Source organism: Macrobrachium rosenbergii, chromosome 55, assembly GCF_040412425.1.
Source record: "Macrobrachium rosenbergii isolate ZJJX-2024 chromosome 55, ASM4041242v1, whole genome shotgun sequence".
NCBI lineage: Eukaryota > Metazoa > Arthropoda > Malacostraca > Decapoda > Palaemonidae > Macrobrachium > Macrobrachium rosenbergii.
Genome location: NC_089795.1, coordinates 74,863,380 through 74,888,359, shown reverse-complemented (window position 1 = coordinate 74,888,359; position 24,980 = coordinate 74,863,380). Strand labels below are relative to the sequence as shown.

At 34.5% G+C, this 24,980-nt stretch overlaps 1 protein-coding gene and 1 long non-coding RNA gene across 2 annotated transcripts in view; one reads left to right on the top strand and one right to left on the bottom strand.

Moving 5' to 3' along the window:
- The window catches only part of LOC136835430 (uncharacterized), a 175,892-nt gene that overhangs the window by 98,094 nt on the left and 52,818 nt on the right, over positions 1 to 24,980 (bottom strand). The window lies entirely within an intron of this gene.
- The window catches only part of LOC136835429 (uncharacterized), a 150,641-nt gene that overhangs the window by 122,708 nt on the left and 2,953 nt on the right, over positions 1 to 24,980 (top strand). Inside the window, exon 4 of the mRNA XM_067098953.1 lies at positions 24,731 to 24,890. Within this exon, the coding sequence (XP_066955054.1) occupies positions 24,731 to 24,890 (160 nt within the window). The remainder of the gene's footprint in view (positions 1 to 24,730; positions 24,891 to 24,980) is intronic.

The following is a 24,980-nucleotide window of genomic DNA, read 5'->3' as shown; positions in this document are numbered from 1 at the left end:
GTACACCAAACTATGTTTAATGATTTATAATATAATAAAATATATATATATATATATATATATATATATATATATATATATATATATATATTATATATATATATATATATATATTATATATATATATATATATATACATATATTTTAGATATATAAATATTATATATGTATGTATGTATGTATGTATGTATGTATATGTATGTATATGTATGTATGTATATATATATATATATATATATATATATATATATATATATATATATATATATATATATATATATTATATATCTTTTTGGAGAGAGAGTCCTCAGACACTGTTAACTTTGCGTTCTTAACAAGTCTACTTTTGAGATGTGGGTGCTAGCCTCATGCCCCTCTTCCCCTTTGCCGCGACCAGCCAAAGTCGACTAAGCACAAAGTTACACAATTCCGTAGGTCAAAAGACCAACGGGATTTGAGGGAACATGCCTAAATCGTTGTGGCTGGCTGTTTTGAGAGCTGGAACCTGAATTTCTATGTAAGATTTTCGTCGTGAACGACAGGATCAATATACAGTGTACAAGTGAGTGCAAAAACCATTTTACAAGATCTGGCTCTCAAAGGTTTAAAAAACACGTGTCCACATTTATTGTCTACAGATATTCTGAATGCAGAAATAATTTCCTGAGAGCTCGGATCTCAAAATGTTACTCAAAAACTAAAAGCTTTAAGAGTCGCATTACAGAGGTTACAGAGTTTACAATATATTTTCAATTATTTTAGAGAAGTTTCATCCCTTATAATTTTCAGGTTTTTGGTGAAAGTTTGAGTAATATTACCCAAGACATTATTCAGATCTCATTTGCGCAATTCATACCATCGTTGTATTTTATAAATACTTACATATATGCATACTTACATAAGGTGAACATATAAACACCCACATATATATACATACATATACACATATATAACATACACATATGCCTACGTATGTAGATATATATATAATTATATATATATAAATATATATATATATATATATATAATATATATATATATATATATATGTATATATATATATATATATATATATATATATATATATATATAAAACCAAACACATAATACATACATATACATACATACATATATATATATATATATATATATATATATATATATATATATATATATATATATATAATGTAAAACCAAACACATATAACATACACACACACACACACACACACATACACATATATATATATATATATATATATATATATATATATATATATATATATATATATATATAAGTAGATAAATACATATGACAACAGGACGGTTGTATTATTATTATTATTCAGAAGATGAAACCCATTCATATGGAACAACCCCACAGGTCCACTGACTTGAAATTCAACCTTCCAAAGAATATGGTGGTTTTTTAGGACGAAGTAATAGGAGGCAAAGGGAAATAGGTAAAGAAGAGATTCCACTAAAAAAAAAAAAAAAAAATAAATTACTAAATAGAATGAGAATGGACACGAAGAACCTGTGAAAACTGTAGATGTGACTAGCGGTGTAAAGAGAGTCCAAAGGGTGAAAAATATAGAGTTAAGACGAAGAAACATAATAAATTATTGTTCAGAAATTTTTTTGTGATGACCTGGTCGCCCTGAGAGAAGGAGAAAGAATATGCAGAATAATAAAATTAAGAGGAAGGAACAGAAGCAGACCTGAATTCAAACAAATGGCTACAATATTCAATTACTGTGAGTGACCCAGTGTTTAGTGGAATGATATGCTTTTATATATATATATATATATATATATATATATATATATATATATATATATATATATATATATATATATATATATATATATATATATATATATATATCACAAATAGCGTTTAATATCGCATTCACTATAACACGGGAATAACATACACCCAAAGGGAACTGTAATTTATGAGTGCTTCTACGATGGCCGGGATTCGAACCTGGCCTTAGGGTTAGAAACAACGCTTGACAGTGACTTTGACCACCCGGCTATTAAGCTCAGAAGCTCTTATACTTCCCTGTGGATCTAAGTAAATACCCACGGTATGGTGAATTCGATACTAAACGATACTTACGGTTAAATATTTGTAAATATAAAAACGTCACGCGTTTATAAGTGACACACACACACTATATATATATATATATATATATATATATATATATATATATATATACGTTTTTGTGAGGCAAGTAAAGTTCCGCACAACTGGGATCTTACAAGATAATGAAAACCCGTTCAAGATAAAGGGGCTATTGTCATAGAATAATACGTCGCGATCCAGTCCTTATCAGATAAGCAGAAACATCGGCCGCGCAATCACACGCAAAGATTTGAAACCTCTAGTTTAAGTGGAAGCAAGCCAATGCAAGAAGGCTTAATAATGTAGAATAAGTTGTGTTTCGAATTACTGTGTAGACTAAGTTGTGTTTCGAATTACTGTTTATGGTTGTACGTAATTAAATTCTTTCTCGTCCTTTGTGAAGTTACGAATAATGTAAAGCAAAACAATGACTTAGGTTACAGCATATAAATACAAAGGAAATTTAAATTTTCATCTTTATAATACCATGTACGGTGTGAAACAACTTCCGCTAATTTCACCGAAGTCAGATTCTAATTACACGAAACTTCCTGAAATAACAGAGAAAAGTATTATAAGCAGTTATATATTTTCATGCAAGATTTATTGGAGTATCGCAAGCGCTCGCTCACGTTGCCAGGAGACTGAGTGTTCTGAAGTGTGAGCTTGCAATGACACTGCTATTATTACTACACTACAACAGATCAATATGAACAGCTCTCAAGGTTATGTTGTATACAAGGTTCTCACACCAGAATGGTAGAGATTATAGTGTATACTGCTAGCAACATATATATGTGTATGTACATATAAATTTATATATATTTATATATATATATATATATATATATATATATATATATATATATATATATATATATATATATATATAAATATATACGAGGGCAAGTCAAAAAGTTCCAGGAAAAATTCAATATACTCTTTATTTAAGGAAATTCAAACATCATTTTTCTACATATCTATCATCTAACTCTATACACTTTTCAAGGCGCTGTTTCCACCTCTGCAACCCTTCTTTGTAGAAATTTGGGGCCTTTCTATTAAACCATGTTGAAACTGCATGTTTAGCAGCATCCAAAGATTCAAACCGGACTCCTCTTAAGTGTTCCTTGAGTTTTGGGAACAGGAAAAAATCTGAAGGAGCAAGATCAGGACTATAAGGAGGATGTGGAAGAGTTTCCCACCTAAATTTCCGTAGGACTTCTCTTGCAACCCTTGATGAATGTGCTGGAGCGTTATCATGATGGAACAAAATTCTGCGGTGCAACTTTCCTCGACGTTTTTTAGCCAATGCAGTCTTCAGTTTTTGCAAAACACCTTTGTAGTAGTTCCCGGTGATTGCTTTTGTCCTTGAAGGAAATCAATCAAAATCACTCCTTTGGAGTCCCAAAACACTGTTGCCATAACCTTCTGGGCAGATCTCGCCACTTTGAACTTCACTGGTGCAGCTGAACCTCTTGGTAACCATTGCTTTGATTGAATTTTACTTTCTGGGTCATATTGATGGATCCAAGTTTCATCTCCAGTAACAATCCGGTCAAAAAACTCTGATTCATTTGATTCAATCTTCGTTAAAACTGCAAGAGAAAGTTCAGCTCTTTGATGCAGTTGGTCTTCGCGCAACGCTTTTGGGACCCAACGTGCTGAAAGTTTACTCAAACCAAGATTTTCATTTAAAATTGAAAATGCGGAACCATGGGAGATCCCAGTTTCATTAGCTATCATATCGATAGTAATCCGACGATCTTCATCCACTAGATTCTGCACCAAAGCCACAATTCTTTCCATTTTTTTGCAGTCGATGGTCTTCCCTCTTGGGTTGTCTTTGAGGTCTCCCGACCATCAGCAAATCCTTTATCAATCATAAACAACTGATTTAGATGGAAGAATCTCCATAAACTTGTTTACCAGAAAACTTCAATAATTTTCTGGTTTCCAATCAAGCTTGGTGAACGATGTTAGCTCTCATCTCAAAATTTTTATTTCCATGGGTTCAAAGAAGTTACTTTTCTGAAGCAGATGTTAACACCACGGTAGCAAAGGGGATGACTGAGGTAACAAGTCTATGGATCACTACATCACAGATAATTGTTTACCAAGTATTTGGTTGTTTTCATTCCTGTTAAATACATCATTCAACAATTTTTCCTGGAACTTTTTGACTTACCCTCGTATATATATGTATGTATGTATGTATGTATGTATGTATGTATGTACGTTACCCAAGCATTGTACACTTTAATCACAACTATTCTAGTGTGAGAGACCTTATACACTAAATAGCTGTTCATATTGACCAAGCTGTTCATATTGACCAGCTGTATGTATGTATGTATGTGTATATGTAATATATATATATATATATATATATATATATATATAAAATATATATATATATATATATATATATATATATATATATATATATATATATATATATATATATATTTATATATATATATATATAATATATATGTATCAATGCAGCACACACTAAGTCACGTCGACACTTAGTATATAACATATATACATATATATGTGTATATATATAGTATATATATATACATATATATATATGTATATATATATATATATATATATATGTATAGGATTATAAGGTTAATTTCGAATATCGTGCTCGTCAGAACATCAAGCCTAGTAAAAGCAAAGAAAAATGTAAAGACGATCACGAAAATATAAGCAAATGTCTTCATACGAAAGGAAGCAGCCTCAATATGGTATATACACTCGGGGGAATACCGACACCGGAACTTCCAATTTAAATTTCTAAAAGTACAGTAATGGTTAGGATTTTCAATAGAAATGCACAAAATAAAGAAGCCTACAGAGAAGAATGACAAACACGGATATCTCGTCTAAGAACTTTCGTGTCATTTCAACGTTACTTGACACGGCTCAATCGCGCGTAATCCGTTCTGGTAGACTCTTATAGAGAACAAAGCTTTCAGAATTGGCAGCTTTGTCGAATAGGTTAAATTCTTTTCGTTGTGTGTGCTTTGATATCTTGTGTTTTGATGCTTTAAACTGTTCACTAAAAATTTACTAAAATGGTTTAGTCAAGTGGTTACCGGTTCTAACCGAACAACAATTTAATATTAAAACAGGCTATTTCCTTTACCTTGACTGGTTGCATGACCTCCGTCACACTTCATTAAATAACGATCTTTGCAGTAAATCTGCAAATTCACAGTAGGCTATCTGCAAACCTTTCAACGCTATACCCAATGCAGTCATGACTTCCTACCTTGTTTTTTCTTTATGAAATGTGGCGTAGGTAACGTAACCAACCATGAAAAATGTAATAGCGTGTTTTAAACGGTTGAAAAGCAATAACTCTGAACTGATATACTGCATGAAAACGTTTTATTCAATTATTGTTCTGACAAGACACTTAACGTTCATATGTGTAAGGAAAGAGCAAATCATAATCTCTTCGTTACTGGAAATTTTTACCACTGTCCACGTGGGCATTTGTAAAACTACGGGGAAAACTTTTATTTTTCTCTTAACAACAATATTTCTTTGCGGACTGGATAAGAATTTTACTTGTATTAGATTTGCGTAAGTTGACATGATATGTTTTTTGAACTTGACTGATATGTCTATGACCGGACATTTAGCAAAGAGTAACGACCGGCAACTTGTAACTACTACAATATAATTACCATGGCTCCATTGCGCATCACTTGTCAAACTGCACTTGCAATTTATGCTCTTCAGCACTTATCTCCTCAAAATCCTTCTCACCAACATCACAGCATCCTTCATCCTCAGTCTCCAGAGACCTAAGTTCACCTCATATAGTACAAAAACCACCAAGAAATAATTTTCTAAGGAAAATCATCAAAGGAACCTTAAATCATTTTACACACAAACGATTTCAGGCTATAGGTCTTGAATTAAAACAATCTGTCAAAATAACGTCTACAACAGGACTTGTTTGCCAAAACATTATCATTCAGATATCTTCATAAAATCAAATTTTACAACTAGAGGACATTTTCTTCTCTTAGTAGTCATATCATTTTAAAGAATCCCGTTTTTCGCCAAAAAAAAAAAAAAAAAAAAAAAAAAAAAAAAATATATATATATATATATATATATATATATATATATATATATATATATATATATATATATATACATATATGAAGATTTCTCACTTATATGCACGTGGGTTTCATATCAACAAATGAGGGAATAAATATCACTTAATACTTAATTCAGTATACCTTAGGAATAATGCATTTATCAATTATTATAATTCATCTTAAATGTACGTTATTCCCATGATATACTGAAACAGATCTTGAGTGATATTTACAGGCACACACTATATATGTATATATGTATGTGTGTGTGTATATATATATATATATATATATATATATATATATATATATATATATATATATATATATATATATACATACATACATATATATATATATATATATATATATATATATATATATATATATATATATATATATATAATTACTGCCGATGATAAGTTACAGTTATGAGCAAAGCATGCAATTTTCGTTCTTAAAGGGATTAAGGCTGCATACGGATCGAATATCATCACCACGGAAGGTATGTTTATATTTGTTTATTTTCAGTGCTGATGTTTTCGTTGTCAGCTCTTCTTTCTTCTTTTAGCTCTACTTTCATTTCTTCAGGTTTTGTTTAGAAAAGGGCATGTGGTTCCCTTTCCTATTGGTCTTTGCTCTTTTAATTTTGTTTTCAAGAGAGCTCAAATACCAAAAGGTGTGGCAGACACTGGGATGCTACAGTGAAATATAAATGAGCATTTACACAAATTAATAAACAAGGATGACATTCCTCATGATCACTTTTCAAAAACCAATATGAAGGCGCATCTAAAATCTGTGCTAAATTTACTTAGAAGTTCTATTCAAGGATAATCAAAATACGCACGCATATGCTAATCGCTAAACACATTTAGGAATTAAAAAAATAAATAAATAAATAATAATAATAATAATAATAATAATAATAATAATAATAATAATAATAATAATATCACTCTAAAGCAATCACCTTTAAACCGCTATAAACCATGTGACGACTTCTTGAAACTTTCGCGGTAAGGAATAACAGACTGAATGATTTACTTCTATATAACCGGCTGATCGATTGAATTATTGCCGGAACCTGACGTCACAACGACTATGGTCACCGGCGGTAAGGTTAAATGCAAATTTAGTTCTGCAAAGATCGTTTATCAAGGACCTGATGGAAACCCGAGTTAACCTTGAAGAAGTTACCCTTCATCTCTGCACCTACATTGGCGTTCTCCTGTTGGTTTGCGTCGTCCAGATATTTGGAGAACATAGCCTTCAAGTTTAATTGTTTCCCTTTCCTGTTACTATGATAGGCCTAAGTTATTATTATTATTATTAAACAGTTTAACCTGACCACTGAGCTGACTATCAGCTCTCATAGGGCTGGCCCGAAGGATTTGGATGAAATGACAGGCCTAGGCTGGAAGCCTAGCACTGGGACCAAATGAAATTGAAAACTGCACAAAGGCACACGCTCTCTTACGACGCCTGACTAGCAGTTGTGGTTGTTTACATTTGCCAGCCCTGTGAGAGCTGATAATCAGCTCAGTGGTCTGGTTAAACTATTTTAATAATATGTTAATGAAATCTATATCATCAACTTTCAATAGGAATTGTGTAATGAAGGTGACCACAAACCCTTCGTCACAAAAATTTGATGGACACCATTATCTTTCTTTCCTTCGAGACATAAATGTTTTCTTAGAACGCGATAATGTCTTGATATTTCAAGAAATTCATATAACAAGATTACCTGTACACACCACTGACTAGACTATAGGCTACTTATAGCCAAATCAGTCTCATTCAGTAAAGAGTTCTTGAAGTAAAACCTAAAAGAAATGAAATTACTTCATATCAAGTAGCCACATTATGACTGTTCTCAGTGAAGATTACTACATTTAAAGAATATTGAACCACTGCATTCGCCACATTCCTGACAACTCCGAATTTTATTACGAACAAAGCCGTAGAAACAGGAAACTAGAGTCTGGCTGGAGTGGTATGTGACTTATTGAGTATGCACTAATACATCACGAACGTGGCTTTATGAGGTTTGCTTTCGATCTGTTCAACGGTTTCTTTGGCACAGAGAGCTTATGACTCATTCAATAGGCACGCCTACGTACCTTCATCATAAGCAAGACTTGAAAAAAAATTATAGATACCTTCTGCTGATGAATAGTCGCATTCCTTTGATGGTAAAAACTACCATCGGCTGTATGTAGGCATTCATCACAATCAGCTGCATGTAGGCGTTCATGTGTTGCCAAAGCTATTCTTCGATTTCTTTGGTTACATTTGCACAGGGTGGTTCTTTGTTAGCCAATTTTTACACAGACAGGGCCTGTCGTCGCAAAATTTAACAAAAACATCGTTTTCTTACCGAGAATTAGATGTTTTTAAAAAAATATTCTAAAAGAAATATTTTTTAAAAGAAGTATTTCAAAATATTTCAGTTAGGATATTAGATAAAACATTAAACAGATTTAACGAAAGACTAAATTCAAATTTAAAACAGTAATTAAATTATTTTTACAAGGACCATAACAATATTCAATTTATTATAAACTGACATAATTAGTCAAACTATTATCTGCCGCTTTGCCTGAACATAACTCTATCTTTAAATATAAATATTACCGCTAATAAAGCTAGTTGTAGTGAAAAAATAAAATATCAGGTCTTTCTCGGCTGTTAATCGATGTGAGACACTGTCTAATTTCCGTTTTTCTAAGAGTTCGAAAAGGAGATAAAGTGATTTATTGATTAGATTGAGTTCTGATGTCACAATTTTGGTTGAAGACTGAGAGGTGACCGATCAAGAATGGATAGAAACCCTTACATTTACGTTCTCTTTAAAAAGAAATAAAATAAAATAATGAAGAATATATGTTTACATGCATAACTAAATGATGTAAAGGATAAACACAGACTCAACAACATAACTAACACACACCAGGGATAAACTGTTTAAGAGTATGCCAAATATCTTGTGGATAAATACGTATTAACCAGCACACCTAACATTACCCAGGGAGAAAAACTGACTCAAGAATATAACAATAATATAAAAATAGGCCAAACTGCATAACTCATATAATAAAAAATAAAAAGAGGTTCAACAGCATAACTAATATAACCCGAAGATAACAAGTGGATCAATACATATGTATCGCAGGGACAAAAACATGCTCAACAGCATAACTACTATACCCAAATGATAAAACCGGGCTCAACGTCATTAGTAGTATATCTTGAGGATAAGAACAGTTTCGGCAGCTTAATTACTAAATGACGAGGATAATAATACCTCAGCAATATAATTAATATATCCCGAGGATATGAATAGGCTCAATATCGTAATTAACATATCACGAGCGAAACACAGGCTCAACAGCATACCTAATACAATGCTCAACAACACATTTTGAACAACCTGAGGATAAAGAGCCATCTAAAGGAATATCCAAGATATCCCGAGGTAATGAACATTTCCAAGATGAAAGGAGATTCAGCAGCAGCAGCTATGAAGTAGTTTTTGCACATGCTGAAAATTTATTGACGTTCCGCAGAGCAGAACAAAATATAGAACTTAAGCCGATGGTCAAGCGCTGGGAAACTATAAGTTCACTCAGCGCTGAAACGGAAATTGACAGTAGAAAGGTCTGAAAAGTGTAACAGGAGGAAAACCTCGCGGTTACACTATGAAACAATTTTTAGGAGAGGGTGGAAAGTAAGACTGAAGAAAGAGAATATGAACAGAGGTACATGACAAGTAATGAAAGGGGTTGGAGCTAGGGGCTGATGGGACTCCTCCAGAGAACCTTAAGTAATGCCTACAGTGCACCGCGTGAGGTGCACTGACGGCACTAACCCCTTACGGAGAGAGATAATTGACGTCCCGCGATACTTCAAAGCCAATCTAAGCCTAAATTGAAGTTCAGGATGATGCCCACGATAACAGGAGAGGAAAGGATATTCGCCAGCGTATACAGCATCTACAGAGCATGAGTAAAGGTCAATAAATTTGACTTATTTTTGAGCCCTAACAGACATAAACGGAGAGTAACATTGCCCATCAGTTCCAGATGGAAGTACTCTTGGAAGTACAGAATAGAGGAAATCACTACATGACGCTCTGTGAACAGGATGGCAGAATACTAACAGTTTACAAAATTTAATGAAGTCATTCCCGCATAAGTTGTATTCCATTGCTTTCCACTATTCTTGAATTCAATTTGTAAGTGTTGGTAGCTTTTGGTATTATACTCTCAGTTATTATGGTAATAATAATTCAAAGATCTTACAGAGGAGTTTCACTTTTTTTTTTTTTAAGAGGGCAGATTTCAGAGTTTTACGAAGAGAGTCTCTTATTAACTCCTAATTTCTTCCTTTGTACTTAATGTAAGTACTGTAATGATGTTTCTACAGGAAGGGTTCAAGTTTCTCACCCCTGTATAATGTAACGACCAATCCTCACGCTATCTGACACACGATGCTTTTCGTAAGACTAACGGTATATAGTAATGAAAGTCTGTTGGTGGTACGAGGCTTTTTGGTGAAGTTTTTTGGCAGGCAGACCATTATTGTTTGTAAATACAAAGCGGGAAGAGAAAATTTAGTGGACTTCTTTTGCTTTTGCGGTAATACTATTCTAAGAAGTGTTATCGACATTCATGCGCAATGAAGTGCCCAGGACCGGAGCCTCTGGAGACAAAGGGTCAAAGAGAGCTGTGTTGTTGGTGGAGAGAGAGAGAGAGAGAGAGAGAGAGAGAGAGAGAGAGAGAGAGGTGGGGTGGTGTCAGTGGAAGAGGCGTGCAACATGACATCAAACGCTATTTGTCTTTAGTTAGGAATGAACCACAATATAACATGGTTACTTTATTCCGTATGATTATTAAGTATACCGTTTTCCGATACATTGGTTTTTTCTCTTTTCACCTTCATTGCTACTAAATAACCGTCTTTTCTCGCAAGTCGCTTCCTCGATCTTGATTTGAAACGCGAACCCCCTCGTAAATATGAACATCACATCTTCAGCCGTTTACAAAATTTAATGCCACATCGAGAGCTAATAAAACAAAGCTAATGTGAAATACAAGTTCCGTTGTAATGGTGACAAAACCCTGGCAACATAATACCATGCAGATGGCGCAACCATGCTTGGTGGGGTTTGTTTTATGCAAGTTGCCCTTTATCACTAATTTACTAAGCCAAGGACATAGTGCCATTTCTGCTCTCTCTCTCTCTCTTACAAGCCCAGTCACTTCCGTTGCTTATTCACAACTTTCATGTCACGAAATTATGTTCGAATTTTGGACGAATAAATATTTGAGCAGCTGAGGAGTCTCTTTTTCATTCGTTGAATTTCTGTAGACCTGTTCATTAGGTTTCATAGCAACGCCTTGTATTCGAACTCTTAATAGGTCATGAAATGTTGATTTTTTTAAGGGTCTTCACTCGTAACATTACTGAACTTCCTCATAAGGAAAAGGAAAAAGGAGGATAGCATTGTACGGATGAAACTGTTGCGGACTACAGAAGAGGCGTCGTTTCAAAGACAAAGTAGAGTCACTGGACTAGGCTTTTAAAACCAATATTTTAAAATCCATCTGATAAAACTGCAAAATTTAATTTGCCAAATGAGAGTCTGAAAAACTTTTTTTTTCTTATGATGCAAGTTCTTTTTCCAAAATTCTTGTCCGTTCCTGCCTGAGCTATAACTTTCGTCTCAGCAACACTTGTCAGGCCTACGATTCAATGGCATTTTTTCCCATTCTATTTTCCCCAGATTTTATTATTACATCCCTTCCTATATAACGTGTGTATATGTATATGTTTATATGTATGTATGTATGTATGCATGTATGTATGTATGCATGTATAAACATATATATATATATATATATATATATATATATATATAATAACATATATATATATATATATATATATATATATATATATATATATATATATATATTGAAAAGCATTACAAGATGATAAAGAAAGTAAAGAGCTGAAGAGGCGTTACTATGGACTAATTAATTAGTATAAAAAATATACCATGTCAGGAAAAAAGGTTACAGAGGAGAATGAAATCAGTGACTTCGACCTGCTGAATATACCGGAAAATGACTTCACTGATAGAGAAAAGCAAAAACCAGAAGTTCTGACTGATTACTACTACTACTGAGGAAAACTGTGTGTGTTTCGGCTGTCTGTCATGAAGAGTTGCATGATGCCACTGAAAGTTAGGGGAAATGTCCTTATGAGTAGCATTAGAAGGGTTATTACGGAAATGAGAACTGCGACGAGGAAATTATTGGGAAATGTAATTAGTGGATGGTATTATCTTGAAAGAGAATAGGGATTTTTATGGTGACAGAGAAGTTTTGTAATCATATGCAAACATGAGTGACTTATAACGAGTAAAACTAGGTCTCAGACAAAGGGTGTTTCGTGTTAATGGATGTTTAACGTTCCTGTGGGTGTACAGAATTTGGGGAATACCTTGAGGAAATAGTAGGAGGCATATGTCCAAGGTTGCAACGGAAGAGACGGCGGACTGGTTGACGTTTGTAGAAAACAGAGTTAATCGGTGATTAAGAATAGAATTTATGCAGACTAGTGAATGTCTGAAAGCAATTTTAAAAACGAAGCCGAAAGAGGATTTCACAAGGATAATTTTATGAGATTAAATAGACGCCACGAAGCTGGACTGATGAATCCAAAATATCAGTAGGGGTCAGGGAATGTTAGAAGTAATTAGGCCATACATCCCCTCTAATGGAAATGAAGTTTAGTTGTGAAGCTAGAGTAAAAAAAAAAAAAAAAAAAAAAAACTACACAAACTCTTATACCACTTCAGTGAAACTTCAGATCTCTTAACTTTCAATTCTTTTTATACCATAAAGACAGTGAATAAATTCCTCTCTACTGCTTTCACCTTCTTTCTTCCATTTGCATTCAACAGCCACAGTTCACTTCCATCGAAGAGGTTGGTTCGACAACCCCGTCAAATATTTCAGCCTTAGCTTTCATAAACACTCCAAGTTTCCCCCTAGTGCTTTATAAATATCCTGCTACCTATCTTGTTTTACCTAATCCAGTGATTCCTCTTTTCTACAATTCCCCCATCATCCACCATATTTAATTCCACACTAAATGTAAGGACCTACTATTCCTGTTTTCTCACTGTTCATACCATCATACCATGCCATCTTCCTTGTTGCCATCATTCTCATAATCATACTCTTCCTATGCTTGCTCTCAACTTTCTCTTCTTGCAAACACTTTCAAACTCTTCCAGTAATATAGCTAGCGTCTCTTCACTAACCCAAATCAGTACTGTATTGTTTCGAATATCAGTCACTGCTCATTTCGTTCTCAACCAATCTACTTATCCTACAATTCTGTATTTACATTTACAGTCCTTTATTCGAATTCTTGCATTACTTCATTCGAAAAGATATTAAACATCCATGAAAACAACAAACACTTGTCTCATACCAATTTTTATGCCAAGCTAATTACTCCTTTGACTGAAATCCTAACTTATGCATCACTTTCCTTGTAAAAAGTTTTTCACTCAAACACTGACCATTTACACCATACATCCCTCACATTGCTTGTCTATCATACAAAATAACTTCCACAAGCATTCTCAAACTTATTCTAACTATATCAACTTTAGTGTCATTCAACTCTGTCTCTCTTCTGTCATCCACATTCAACAACCCTCACTCCATCAACCCTGGATTACATTCTCTGAGGTATCATCTCTCCATTTGCATCTTTTATTCTGAGCTCCATTTGCTCACTGACCTTTCTCTCTGCATTTGTTTCCTTGTTTAACAATTTCTTATTCTCCCTGAAGTCCTTGCTCACTTTCTCCCCCAACTTTTTATTAAAAGCCTTCTTTTCTCTCTCCCCTTCCTGACCATCTTATCAATCCTCTTGTACTCCTGTGCACGCTCTCCCCTCTGCCATACAACTATACATCAAAATATGCTCTTTCTTTCCTGCTTCAATTACTTCTCACTTCCTTAGCTCACACTCGCTGTTCCTGTTCCTACTTCCCAGTTACCTAACTCCACAAACACTTTCTCCTGGCTTCATAAACCTATCCTGGAATACTACACACTCTTCACGCATTCCTTTACTTCATGTTTATTTAATCCTAGCCCCTTTTCCTTCATCTGTTTTTTTTTTTAAATATGCTCTCTTTACTTCCTCCTTATCACACTCATTTGCCTTGATTGCCCTTGAAGCTGCAATTTCACTAGTTTCCTCTCACATATCTATCGATCTATTTATATATGTCTTTTGCCCTTTGAGGGATATGGTTCACAGTAGGGTATCTGGGATGGGGTTACTGGCCCAGACCCTAATGGGCTTACGTGCCCACGATGTTTGGTAATTTTTTGCAATCAACCATCCAAGCACTGACTACATTCAACAGTGTGAACTTTAATTATATATATATATATATATATATATATATATATATATATATATAATATATATATGTGTGTGTGTGTGTGTGTGTGTGTGTGTGTGTGTGTGTGTGTGTGTGTGTGTGTGTGTGTGTGTGTGTACGCGCGTGCGTGTTCACTGGGTTAAAAGATTCTTACGCCTAATGATCACGTACCTATTGACTCCGACGTTAGTTTCAGTTCTTATTATCCTCGCCTACGCTAATTTCGACCGACTGTAAACACTCGAACATGCGAATGGTATACCTGTTGTCCGCTAAGTGAGAACCGAAAATCAATGCTCCAAACATGTAAAATTTGCATCAGAAATATTAGACACATAAAAAAACACACTCACTTTACTATTGCAATTGGAAATACCATCATTTACAATTTTTTTTCGATAATGTGTCAGTATGTCAAAAGGGTTACTGAAGGAGCTTTGTTTCTTTGCGATGTATAACAAGCGCTTATATTCATGCTGGAAAATAAACAAGCAAGTCGATACCGTCTCACTAGGGCTCTCAACCTTCCAGCCGTCGTGTGATGTGGAGTTATGTGTCCCACTGCAAAAGGTTATCGGGAGAGTTCTCGGAAAAGCTGCGGTCTTCGTCAAACTTTAGATAAAACAAAAAGAAAAAAATACAAGAAAAATAGAATCTGAAAACCAGGCAGCATTGGAATCTTTGATGGAGATAGAATTCATCTTGACAAGGACTCCTTTACTTAGAGGCTGTTATAGAAAAATGTTATTGTTCCTTCGTCCAGTAAGATGTTTTTAGTCTTTATCTTTTCAACAAGTTATTTACTTGGGAGAGGATATGTCTCATGAAAAAAAAATTAAAGAGTTCAAGAACAAGAGATAACATTTAGTAAAGAAGTATACTCTTTTACCGGGGCGAGAGAGAGAGAGAGAGAGAGAGAGAGAGAGAGAGAGAGAGAGAGAGAGAGAGAGAGAGAGAGAGAGAGAGAGAGAATCATTATGTTGTAAGAAAGAAAGAAATATAGATTAGTTCGAAGGCCCAGAGAAAATGAATTAAGAAAGAAGGACATGAGTCACGAGGGAATTCCCCCTGATGGCGAGTGGCCACTGCTCAGCCACTCACGAATACACAATCTCATTAAAGAATTTGCATATACATATGAATACTTACATTATGACCTCGTTCAAATACAAGTTCACGCACATATAAACATACGCACACATTATTACACACTTTTAATACACGCCTATGCATGAAAAATACAATGACATGCACAAATCAGAAACCCTGTACGTGAGCTAAAACTGCTACAGTTAAATAGCTGTACCGCGGACGCACGCACACACATCAATTGTATCTATCGATATGGATATCGCCTGGGGTAATTTCCTGAGTCACTTAAAATTCCTGCTCTGTCCCTTTCACTGAAAATTCCTTGAAACCAGACGTGTTTAAGGTCAGATCAGTTCCCGAAATCAGAGAGGAGCCCCATTTCTCAGTAATGCTATCAATTACTCGGGAATTCTGTTTCTAGCTGTTTAGTTTTATGAGTAATGAAATGTTTGTTCTCGGTACAAGGGAGCACAGAACGACAAAGTTGTTTTTTGGAACTGAACGTGTTCCAGAAGTTATGAAACAAAATTTATTATTGTCCCGCTACACAATTCTTCAACATGTTCATCATCTCGAATTACTGCATCTGAATATAAAAAGAAGCATGCGCAAATTATCTGATGTAGAACAGGAACATGAGCAATCTCACACAAATGGTTCTTCCCAAGCGAAAACGTGTTCAAACCTAGACGTTTATTATCTTTAAAACTGGACTCTTCTGTTGATACTTGTTGATATCTCTCATGAAACGATAAATATTTACAGGTCACGACAGACACGAACTTTACAGATTTCCACCTGGGTAAAGGCTGTCAGTAACTCAAGCGCTTTGTTAATCGGGGTATTCCATTAAGATTAAAACATGTTCTCATTCGCTCAATTTGATTTGGTTTCGTAACAAGTCTTTTACAAACACGGTTCTCTCTTTCTCTGGTTACTCACTATTCTGATTTGAACATATATTCTCTTTCTCTGGTTACTCACTATTCTCATTTGAACATATATTCTCTTTCTGTGGTTACTCACTATTCTGATTTGAACATATATTCTCTTTCTCTGGTTACTCACTATTCTGATTTGAACATATATTCTCTTTCTCTGGTTACTCACTATTCTGATTTGAACATATATTCTCTTTCTCTGGTTACTCACTATTCAGATTTGAACATATATTCTCTTTCTCTGGTTACTCACTATTCAGATTTGAACATATATTCTCTTTCTCTGGTTACTCACTATTCTGATTTGAACATATATTCTCTTTCTCTGGTTACTCACTTTCTGATTTGAACATATATTCTCTTTCTCTGGTTACTCACTATTCAGATTTGAACATATATTCTCTTTCTGGTTACTCACTATTCAGATTTGAACATATATTCTCTTTCTCTGTGGTCACTCACTATTCAGATTTGAACATATATTCTCTTTCTCTGGTTACTCACTAGTAGATTTGAACATATATTCTCTTTCTCTGGTTATCACTATTCAGATTTGAACATATATTCTCTTTCTCTGGTTACTCACTATTCTGATTTGAACATATATTCTCTTTCTCTGGTTACTCACTATTCTGATTTGAACATATATTCTCTTTCTCTGGTTACTCACTATTCAGATTTGAACATATATTCTCTTTCTCTGGTTACTCACTATTCAGATTTGAACATATATTCTCTTTCTCTGGTTACTCACTATTCTGATTTGAACATATATATTCTCTTTTCTCTGGTTACTCACTATTCTGATTTGAACATATATTCTCTTTCTCTGGTTACTCACTATTCAGATTTGGCATATATTCTCTTTCTCTGGTTACTCACTATTCAGATTTGAACATATATTCTCTTTCTCTGGTCACTCACTATTCAGATTTGAACATATATTCTCTTTCTCTGGTCACTCACTATTCAGATTTGAACATATATTCTCTTTCTCTGGTTACTCACTATTCAGATTTGAACATATATTCTCTTTCTCTGGTTACTCACTATTCTGATTTGAACATATATTCTCTTTCTCTGGTTACTCACTATTCTGATTTGAACATATAGGCTATTCTCTTTCTCTGGTTACTCACTATTCTGATTTGAACATATATTCTCTTTCTCTGGTTACTCACTATTCTGATTTGAACATATATTCTCTTTCTCTGGTTACTCACTATTCTGATTTGAACATATATTCTCTTTCTCTGGTTACTCACTATTCTGATTTGAACATATATTCCCTTTCTCTGGTTACTCACTATTCTGATTTGAACATATATTCTCTTTCTCTGGTTACTCACTATTCTGATTTGAACATATATTAAGTGGAATTTTTCAATCTAAACGAAAGGATCACTTGATGAATATATACGCTGTTTTTCACTTGCATTTACAATCAGTATTATTCCTGTTTTACGTAATTGCCGCGACATGTGCACTTTCAAGCGCGCGTGTGTGTGTGTAAATGTATATGTGTGTACGTATATATATAATGTATACACAAACATATATATATATATATATATATATATATATATATATATATATATAGCAATATCCTTCACACTCAAAATACGTTTTGTTCGTGTTGAAAGCAAGAAATTTTACAGAACTTTATAGGCATCTTTTTCCATTGTATTCACTTTACTTCTACTTTCACCCACAAAGCAAATAATCTTTTGTTCTCAAAATAATAATCAAATTCTTTTTCTTATAATAATAATAATAATAATAATAATAATAATAATAATAATAATAATAATAATAATAATAATAATAATAAAGTGCAATGTCTTTGAACGCTAACGCCATTAAGACAACACTTTGGATCTTTGAAAACTGGAGATTAACAACACACAATGTTGTGACAAGCACTTCTTTTTTATGTAATCTGTAAAAAAAATTTTTTTTCACTGCACCATATATTCTCCCACATATTCTGAAGGTTCTAAATACGGCTCAAGACTATTTTTAAACGTACGCTCAGAGGAACATCGTATTTTCTAAAGGAAATTATTTTCCAGCTGTCATTCATATTTAAGCTTTCAGATACTGAAGCAGTCATTCTGCGTGAGCGAAAGGTTAACAGATTAATTGCTGTTATGAAGTATTCTGGTGTCACAACAACAAAGGTCATCGAAACCGGTGGTGGTAGAATAATAATTGCTTTTATAATGTATTCTGGCGTCACAACAACAAAGGTCATCGAGACCAGTGGCGGTAGAATTCAAGTTAATTATTGCTAAGCTACATTAGTTTTTCATTATCAAGGACTCGTGGGGCTCAGGCGTCAGGGTATGAAATAATCTGAAAAAATTTAAAAGAAAGGATATCGTGTTTTTGAATGTGTCATTTACACCCCAGGCATGATAATAGTTTAGTTCGTGTGTGATATCAGACTAAAAAAAAGTTTAGCAAAACTGTCAAAACTGTCAAAGTTTTCATTTCGACTTTTTACATAAAGGGCAAAGCTGAACATTTAGCTGGGTTATGTTACGTGGAAACATAAACACCTAAAGGGGTGTTTTTTTTTTTTTTTACGATAACTTGATACCAATTCGGTGGTACTTATATGCATTACAGATTTAGGTGGCTTTTCATCAACTATATCATGGGAACCAAAAAGTTACTACTAGCTGGAGCCACCCCTTGTAATGAAAAAATACAAATAGATAAACAGATAGACACATAATGTTTGTTTCTCGGATTCAAATCTAATGCCAAAGTAATTCAACTTTCCCTCACTATTATCATTAGTACTCTCCATTTTTATTTCCCGTCACCACTACAGTAATATTACTACGTCTCCATTGCTGTCCTGTCCCTCGCGTCTCCCCCTTACCTCCCACCCTGCTTCCCCGGCAACCAGTCACTACCACTATTTTTCTCTCGTCCCTTTTACTCTTCCATTACAAAGTTTATTCATACTTGACTATATCATCATCATATCTAAATCTTCTCTCGTTACTTTTATTTCTCTTTCAACGCTAAATATTTTTCCTACATTCGCATTCTTTCCTCACCACTACTTCCATTCGTTCGTCACATTTTCATTCACCATCCATCAGTTCCACTCCTCCCTCGCCACTCACACTCCTTCCGAGTCAACTTGACTTCTCCTCCACCGATGGAGTTCTTCCTCCTCCACTTCTACTCCCCCTCTCGCTATAAATGCTCCTCCTCACCTCACCTCACCCTTCCAACACATCTGCTATTCCTCCCTCAATATTGTTAATCCATCCTCATTCAACAGGGGGCGACAGAGAGTAGGCCACGTACCGGCACACGGACGTAAGAATATCCGAGTCTATTGATTGCATTTGAATTTTACATTGCTTCAGTACACTGAATAGGACACAGCAACCGGGAGGAAGAGTTGGGAGCGAGATCCAAGAGGTAAAGGGTAAAGAGACAAGGGGATCATGGGGAACAGGAAGGCTTATTGCATTTACTAACTGAATAAAAGAACAGTGACTCCCTGTGGTTAATAACGTGATAAATAAACACTTACAAGAAACAGTGGATAGGCTACGTGGAGGAGAAAGCGAGGAAATGATGAGGATTCGACCGTTAACTAGGCAATGACCAAGGGGAAAGTTATACGCATTAGAGTAAAACCTTCATTTTTAAGAGCCATGTCTTTCGCTTTCTTCGTGGTCAGCTCAGTGGTCTGGTTAAACGTCTTACTTATTTTTTTTCTTCGCGGTAAAGCTTCCTCTTGGTTTCTTCGTGTCTGGGCTAGCTGTGGACTGGCCGTTTTAATGGCCCTTGTCTCAATAAAGAGCAACTAAAACATACGCCGAAGTTTCTTAGATGCAATCGAATTTTCTGTACAGCGTATAATGCTGTGTGAGCCGCGGCCCATGAAATTTCAGCCACGGTCCGGTGGTGGCCTGTCCTATAGCGTTGCCAGAAGCACGATCATAGATAAATTTAACCGTAAATAAAATAAAAACTACTGAGGCTAGAGGGTTGCAATTTGGTATGCTTGATGATTGGAGGGTGGATGATCAACTTACCAAATTGCAGCCCTCTAGCCTCAGTAGTTTTTAAGGTCTGAGGGCGGACAGAAAAAGTGAGGACGGACAGACAAAGCCGGCACAATAATTTTCTTTTACAGAAAACTAAAAAGTGGCAGAAAGATCAAGCTCTACTGGATGATCTAAATAACAATTATATAAAATCAGAACTAAGATCATGAAGGTCAAACATTCAAGAGAAATATCAACGATCAAGTTAAAAAAAAAAAAAACAATAAATATGTCATATCTAAGAAGAACAAATTTCAACATAAAAAATAATACGAAACTAAGGTACTGAAGCGTGAGGATGCGACACACGAAGCAAAGGAAGGACAAAGCTGTATTAATGAGAAAAAAAAGAGATCAATACAGACTTTATTGAAGATCTATAATCGAAATCATATAACTTAATGATCTGATAATCGATGATCAGGGAGAGTGAATAGGACAGGGTATGAAGTCTTCTACTAAGAAGAAGACCGGGTAATCTATGACACAGTCCAGGAAAGAGCAAATCATACAATCCAAAAAGCATAACCAGATGTTCTGACCTTCCTACAGTTGCCAAACATCTATGGGTACAGAGGGAGAGAAGTAAATAAGTTTCAGGGAGATTTCAGGAGATACTGATGCTGTGGCATGTCTGTTTTGTTTACCAGGTAGGGAAGGTCTAGGACATTTAATGATATACACTTCATGGTATAATTCATTCACTTCAGTAGCAGATGTTTACCTGGCACTTTTCATACTTGCTTGCTTAATGTTGTTTTTTTTTACAGATTCATATTTATTACTCATGCAACTTGCTTTTGGTTTATTCTTTTCTTATTTATTCCTTTAGATATTAGATTAATCATATGACTACTTCCTACTAATATTAATAACATTTTAGAGAGGGCTTTGAGAGTTATAATATTAATAATATATATACTGTATATATAGGTATACACAGATACACACACACACACATATATATATACTGTATATATATAAATATATATATATATATATATATATATATATATATATATATAAAAATATATATATACATATATATAATATATATATATATATATATATATATATATATATATATACATATATATAATATTAATAACATTTTAGAGAGACTTTGAGAGTTATAATATTAATAATATATATACTGTATATATGAGTATACACAGATACACACACACACACATATATATATATACTGTATATATATATATATATATATATATAAATATATATATACATATATATATATATATATATAGTATATATATATATATATATATATATATATATATATATATATATATATATTACTTTTGGTCTAAAAAGGCCTGCGTTGATGCGTGTTTGTGTGGTATAAGCGCAGTAAAATGACCTGTATTAATCAATTTAAAATGAAAAAACAAACTAATAAGCAAGCAAAAGATGAAAACTGAATATCATTTACACACACACACACATATATGTATATATATTATTTAGTAATCATAACTAAAACTCAATAAATATAGTGATTACCATTTTGTTATCAAGCTTTCTACTAACATGCCTTGTAAGGCGAGATGCAATTCTCGTCATATTCCTCCTTCAACTGCTGAACTGAGGTTGAACCTCGAGCAGGAAATTTTCAAGGGATGGTACCACCTTTCTTTTAAAACCACGTGACTTTTAACTGGAAGTTACAATTCCACAGCTTTTCTATGGTAATACTTCTGCTTCAGAAACTGAATGAGAGCTCTGCTTTCAAAAGTAGTAATCTTTTGGGTAACAGGACACCTAGGCACCAAACACCTGCTTAAATCTTGGGAATTCAAGATGTCTCCTACACCATTACTTATTCAACTTTTGGAAAGCATAAACTCCTAACCCCATCACAGACAACCTACAGCTTAGTTTAAGGGGATCATAGAAACTTAATAGGCCGCGCTCTGTATCTGGGATGTATAAGTACCTCTCATTCAACTTTTGGGTAGTGCCGGCAGCTATCATCCACCACTATGCTTTTTGGGGGAATGGTTACTCATAATAAGTTTCTTAGCGTTTTGGAGTATTGGCACCTACATCAACCTTTCTCTTTTACCAAATATTTGGTATTTGTTCATCTTCAGCACACTATTGGCAAGTATAGATTTTTATTTATCCATCACTTAGCCTTTCAGCAAACGAGACACTTCTTCATCCACCACCTACTTAGTATTCGGGAGCACTCTTTGTTCTCAAATTACTTAGTATTAGAAGACCACAGGCACCTCCTCAATCACCTCCCAACTGGCTTACAGGAAGTGTAGATACAACCTAACCCTCCAACTACTGATCATTCTCACTCCCTATCCTCCTAGATTTCGGGGGGTATAGGAGTGTTCTTATCCAACAGACACTTTGCTCTGGAGAGAAAAGGCTCCTATTTACCTATTTACCTATCCCTTACCTAGCTTTTTCGGCCTTTGGGAACATAATTACCTGCTTATCCACCGTCTATTTAGCCTCAGAGGAGTAAAGACACCCCTTAAACAGCCAATTACTTCACATCAGGCAGTGCTGGGACATCTTTATCCGCAGCCGAATCAGCCTTTTCGGGAGCAAAGCTATCGTTTTTCACATACAACTTAAGTCTATAAGTCCTTTCGTAGATCTCATACTTAACACTACCTTTTGACCATATTTACAAGGCCGGGAAAGCCCTCTGTCCTGGTCAAACCAGTCTTAGAAAAGCTTCAGGCCTCCCCTTAAAATTAAATCAATTGCAGCCTTCAAAGACCCCTGATCCTGTCAGATTTGTATCAACCTTCTTCAAACTTGCTGACTTCCTGCAATGACAAATGTCAATGAGGGCCAGTCGAGTTTCGAGACATATGTATAAAAAGGCAAGATTCCATTTTGACGCAATTTAAATACACCTGTAACTGAATCATGTTTAGGCAAATACGATTTAGTTATCAAATGTCAGCTGCGTACCGCAGTGACTCTAATGAGACGGAATGAACGTGCTAGATATGCATGGCCTAGGTAGCACAGTCTATGGTAAAACTAAAAACTTCTGTATTCAATTATTAATTTTCCCATAAAACATCAGAAACAGAAAGAAAAGGAAAATAAGCTTTGACAGAGTAGCCGACTTAATCGAGAGAATTCGATCATCAAGTGATATTATGAGCACTCAAAATGCACCACAGTATTGAAATAATATCACTTTTTGATATGTAACACGAGTACGCACACATACATTTTCTTGAGAGCCCAAAGTTGTGTACAAATACGCAGCCTCTCTAAGATGTGAAGACACTGTGATTTCTTTCATAAAGTTGGTGAGAAAAACTTACTACAGAACCTCAACCTTTTCACTCTTCTGACATATACAAACAAACAGAACCACTCGCAGAATGCCAATAAAGACTGGCTACAAGATCTTCGCAGTCTTTCCACAATCATAATTGATGAAAGTCAGTTGATAAGAATAGAACGATGACCTTCGCTCTAAAATAGGACATCAGTATCTGCTCTAATTCTGTGATTTAAAATAGACCGGTCACTTACTAAAGTTTTCCATCTTCTGTTAGCCAAGACTAATTAATAATTACTATTACATTCTGAGAATCAAGGAGCGTAACTGATACATTACAACCTGCAAACTATAAAAATGAAAACTTCAACACATGGTCTATAATAAAAACTATTTACAAGGTATTAGCAACAACTTATTAGATTAAACAGTAATGAAATTCATGATGACAGATTTCTGTCCACCTCTAAGAAATCCAGGTTACGTCTATGACTCGCAAGGACAATATGGAGGATGTTATTCACCCTTAGTCGTGTGTCTACCTTTACACATCTAGACAGTTACAGCCTTCCTTGTATTTCAGGCCCAAGAAGCCTCCATCAACGGTGCTACCGCGGGTACTGAGAGATGAGGACCCGTGTCTCGTGAGTGCTGTTACCGAATCCATATTACCTCTTTTACCAGACAGAACACCTGCGTCGTCCGGGTCGTCCACACCTCTGGGAATTCGTCAGGGATCACAGGTAAGTTTACTGAGAATATTTGCTTAGGGCAGCGCTTTAATTGTTACACAACAGTTAACAAGAGCATCAAGTCACTTTTCTAGACTTATA